The sequence below is a fragment of the Primulina huaijiensis genome, chromosome 11, assembly GCF_012295235.1.
Source record: "Primulina huaijiensis isolate GDHJ02 chromosome 11, ASM1229523v2, whole genome shotgun sequence".
Classification (NCBI taxonomy): domain Eukaryota; kingdom Viridiplantae; phylum Streptophyta; class Magnoliopsida; order Lamiales; family Gesneriaceae; genus Primulina; species Primulina huaijiensis.
The window spans coordinates 17,913,230-17,918,408 of record NC_133316.1 but is presented as its reverse complement, the minus strand read 5'-3'; the positions used below and the strand labels follow the sequence as shown (position 1 = coordinate 17,918,408).

At 33.1% G+C, this 5,179-nt stretch overlaps 1 protein-coding gene across 1 annotated transcript; it reads right to left on the bottom strand.

The window, feature by feature from the left end:
* Positions 1-1,825: 1,825 nt before the first annotated feature.
* Positions 1,826-4,704, bottom strand: LOC140987508 (protein ROH1A-like). The gene is made up of 2 exons (XM_073456029.1): positions 3,285-4,704; positions 1,826-1,886 (listed from the first exon to the last, which is right to left on the bottom strand). Exon 1 carries the CDS (start codon positions 4,577-4,579, stop codon positions 3,320-3,322), a length of 1,260 nt encoding a protein of 419 aa, XP_073312130.1. The 5' UTR covers positions 4,580-4,704; the 3' UTR covers positions 1,826-1,886; positions 3,285-3,319.
* Positions 4,705-5,179: the final 475 nt, after the last annotated feature.

Genomic DNA, 5,179 nt, shown 5'->3' with positions numbered 1-5,179 from the left:
TAATACTTTTGGTATAAAAATAAATACTTTTCATGAGTCTAGTGGGTAAGAGATTCGTCTAAAAAATTAACCCATGAAATGCGCTAATAGGAGTTTTTGTGTAATGTAAACCGAAATATTAGTATTTTATTATGATTAGTACATTATTTTTAGTAATTTAGATGTGGATATTTACTATGATAAATCAAAAGTTTGGAATAAGATCTCTGATCCTAATTGAGAATGTCGTTCGACATGTTTAATTTAATAGCATATTACTTTTTAAAATATTATGTTAATAATAAGATATTATATGGATTTTGTATTCACGCCTCATGTATTAATTATTCTTAGGATTGAAGATAAAATTTAAAAGAGATCAATAAACAATTTTAAAATTTATTTTGAACTCGAGATAATGTTAATAGTTGTTAGCTGTTAATGCATATTTCTCAGCCATCTAAAGACAACTGTCAACCGGAAAAATGTTTTTAAAGTGCAAAATGTCAGTTAGTACTAGCGAGCTAGTGTATATTCACTTGGATAGTCTATTAACAAGTCATAAATAATAAGTAAATGCGAAAAACACCGCTATTAAGTCCGTCCAGTCCGATCGAACATAACATATTACTAGGGAGAAAGGAGGGTTTGATCACTTACAGTTTTAGAAACAAAAAGTTACTGTGCATGATCCGAAACCTGGTTAAAGATCTAGCAGAAATGGTTATGATTCTTGAATATATGTAGCTAGGATTTCGCTTCAACTGTAAAAGGAATGTGAATGTGAATGTTTTCCTAGATATGCTTGATCCAAAAGAGGTAGCCTACATTATATTATGTATGAACTACTACTTATATCTAATTTCCCAGAAGTTCCACTTGGATAGCTTTCAATGTGACATGGGGATTCAAAGTCGACTTCTATATTCGTATTCATGTTAATGGAGAAGCGGATTCTACCGCTAAGAAAGAATACATTGCAGCATCAACTACTGCAAATGAGGCTGTTTGGATGAAGAATTTCGGCAAAATTTGGACATAATCCCCCATTGGAGTTAATTCAGCCCTGATGTATTATAAAAAAATTGATGTTGTTGCGCAAGCAAAAGAACCAATGTCTCATCAGCGATCCAGATATTGACTAAGGAAGTTTTACATTATCAGAGAGATTGACGGAAGTGGAGACATAGAGTTGAAAATAAAAGAATGATAGTCGTTTGAGTTTGAAACTAATATTTGTGATGATGTGTATCACGTTTCATTGGTATGAACGTAGAGATGTTCCAACTGTTAAAGTAGTGTTCTGCAAGCCAATTAACCGATATGTTGAGTTTTATTGATTTTTATGTTATAAATAATTTTTATTTTAATAATAATATTTTATATTTTATTCATTATGACATTTAATTTATATGTATCTCATGTAAACTACATAAATAAAAAAATATGAATATTGGTGATTTTTTTATTTGAAATCTCTACTTTAAATTTATTTTAATTATTTTGTTGACAGGAAAATTTGTGAGATTTGTTCTCAATCGAATCGGAGAATGTATTGTGTATTATTTTTTTTAGCAGATTTTGCTTTTATAAATATTGTGGAAGTTTAAATATGCTAAAATTTTCTTGGAGTAAAGATCTAAAAGTTTAACGGATTTTTTTTTTTTTTGAAACCTCTAATTCAAATTTATTTTAATTATTTGGGTGCTTTTCAAATTCATTTTTTTTAAATAATTGAACTTCATGATCAAATCATTTTTCAAGCAAAATCAAGATATTTTAAATCCTGTATTATGTGAATTATTTAAGACTAAATACTTTTAAAAAAAACTTAAATGAAGCAAATCAACCTTAATCAAAAACATATTTCTAAACTCTTAACACATTTGGACAAACAAATTCAAAATCTCAAGGAGGTGTATTCGTTACAGAGATTTGCTGACTTTTTTTAAATAACAGACTTTTGTGAAGTTGATAGATTTCTATCGACTTTAACAGAATCTCACAGATTTCTAAAGATTTTCACATAATATTGTAGATTTATTTTTCATTACTTTTATTGACATTTGTAAATTTTTTTCATAAAGCCCTATGCACTTTTTGTGTTTTTTTTTTAAATTCATTTGAACTAACAATTGAACGTTAATAACTTTTACTTATTTCAAATATTTCTCTTTCTCAACATAATATTTTTTACATATTGATTTTACGAAAGACAATAAATAATTTAGTACTAAATTTATTGTAGTTAAACTCCGATTATTTAAGTCAATTCAACATATTTATTTAAATATTTAATATTTTTAAAAACATAATAATAAGTTTCAATAGTAATAAATAATCAAACTTAAAATAAATTTTAATTTTGTATAAAAAATATATCAAATTTGTTTTTGACAATATGTCAAACAAAAAAAAATAAACATGACAATTATTTGTACCTGAAAATAAATAATAAGTATGTTAAAATATTTGTAATTAGTGTAAATTTATAAAATTTTAATATATGTAATTTATTATAGTTATTTTTATATATGTGTGTTGATAAACTTCTAAAATTATGTATCAATCACACACACATATTCAAGCTAATGAAAAAATATAATGTGCAAGAATTTTGAGTTATAATCAAAATCAAGATATAGATCAACTAAAATTATAGAAAATAATTAAACATCAAATGTTATATAATAATTTGAAAAAAATTTAAATTTTACTAATTACAAATATTTATTATTTTTAATTTATAGGTCAATAAAATATTTAAAATTTTTTGTTATGTAGTGTAATAATTTTTTAATAAATTTAATTTTAAATTTTATGAGTTTTTGTGACTGAAACTCCAAAAATAAAATGAACAATGTTGATAATTTTGATTTAAAATTATTGTTAGAAATTTAAAAAACATATGTTTTTAAAAAGTACAAATAAAAAGAAAAATATATGGATGAGAAAAGAATGAAAATTTTAGCGTTTGTATTGAGTATATGAGTTTGGGAGATTTCTCAATTAAATGTACATCAAAGTCTTTGGGTTGAATCTAATACATTTTTTGACATTTTATTGTGCTATCGTAGTCTTTAATTCTTGTATTTAACAGATTTTCATAAAGTCATTAAAAGTCTATTGACATTTTGAATATCTATAGACTTTGTAAAGTTTTTAAAAGTCAAGTTTGAATATCACATTACTTTTAAAATTCTATAAAAGTTTATATTGAATACCACTGAACTTTTATAAAATATATAAAAACTTACACTGAATACCTCTAAACTTTTAAACTAAAGTCGAAAAACAATAAACACCCCAAGTGAAATTACTTCAAACACACTAAAATGCATCAATATGGAACGGGTGTGGGTAATTTAGTAACTGGATCAAGAACATCAAGAACTTCTGCTCTACTCCTCACAATCCTATGAAACACTTCTCTCACTTGCTGCTGCAGCGGCCCCAGCCCTTCCTCCATCTTCTCGCATATCTCCGCCAGCTCCTTCACCTGTGCCGCCACCGCCGTAGCCTTCTCCTCCTCCATCGGAAAAACGAAAGAATCAGCAAACTCAACCAGGGACTGCGCCAGCTTCTCCATTCTGTGGACCTCCTCCAACAATCCGGCATTCCCTTTCTTCTCCTTCTTCTTCCATTCCTCGCCGATTTTCTCTTGCAGAGAAACCAGGGGTTGCGCCCATGCCAGCTGTTTTGGAAGAGGTAAATGTGTCGCCAACCCGGTTCGTTCTTGACAAGGAATGGCTGCCACCAAAGCCCACATCACGAACACAAGGATCGTGCTGATGATGTAAACCGGGAGAGCCAAACCGGTTGATTCACCGCCCCGAGGGGCGGCGAGGTTGGCCGACATGGCCTGAATCTGTTTCGCGGATGACCAAGACTTAGCCACAGACCAGGAGAAGGAGCTTAAGTTCCTCCCATTCGGATCCTTGTTATTCATGGTTGCACCGCCACCTCCGCCTCGGCGGCCGAATGACCATGATCGTTCTGCCGATTTTCCATGAACGTTTCCGTTGGAATTCTCCTTGACGTCGAAAACAGTTGATGCCAACAAAGCAGTTAGCGCCTTTCGTGCGCGCCTCACCTGTCCTTCGCCGATCGGATTCTGCTGCAAGGCTGTCACCGCAATCTGCGCCAGTTTCTGCCAATGGCGAACAAGCTCCACGCCGTGAGTGACGGCGTTGCAAACATCGAGCGCTTTGATCGATCGTTCCAGGAGATCAGGAATCAAGCGATCCAGCGGAGGCCGGGTGAACTGACTCGGGTCACGACCTGATACAAGAACCGCTTTGAATTCAGCCTCGCAGCAGAGGAACGCGTCAAGAAGGTTTCGGAACCAGGAAATAGAGAGGAGAGGCGGCGGCGGGATGTAATTATCTCTTGCAGTCACAGGTGAGTCTATGGTTTCTACACCAGACTTGGCTGACGAAGGTTCTTCCGCGGAGGCGAGAAAGCCGGAAAACAGATCAGCGACGTTCTTTTGGAATAGTTCGAGGTCTTCAAGCTCTTGGTCGTTATCCATGGCGGTGACCTGGTTGCGGCGGATGCTGATAAGATTAAGGAAGGATCCTTGATTATCGGTGGTCGGCATTTTTAATTCAGTAATGAAAGAGAAATTGGATTGGGATAATGACAAGGAATTGATGGAAAACAGGGGTGTGGCAGTTATTACGTTGACCACTATTGGTGGTTAAGGGGAGCATGACCGTTTGTCGTTTCCTTTGCATCTGGTCTAGGTAGACCTGGTCTAGGTAGACAGGTTTGATATGAAACTGTGAATGGATACCTTGATCTTAACTGTCTAAGGATGTCTGGTTACAGTTTAAAGGATAGAAAACTCGTCGATCCATTGGGCTGGACGGGTTCGACCCGACAGAGCTGACATTTTTTTAATTTTAAATTAACAATATCGTTGAAAATCAACGATCATGATTTAGTGACCGTTTGTCGACCCGTAGGGTCGAAAGTTTGATAATTAGTTCTTTTATTGACTTTGAACTCAATGACCACGATTTTGTGGCCATTGATTGATGACGTGGTCGTTGTCTAACGGTGGGTCGATCCGGACCTGGACCGGCTGGTCGATCGTTGAATTCTTTTAGGTCTGATTTTGCCCATATAAATACCGCCCAACATATTCTTTTTTTTCACACAATTTTCTTTCAATTTCTGTTTTTTAATTCTTTCTTTA

What these genes read in the sequence shown, in the direction of transcription:
- LOC140987508 (XM_073456029.1), bottom strand. Translation starts at nt 4,579, where the DNA reads ATGCCGACCACCGATAATCAAGGATCCTTCCTTAATCTTATCAGCATC.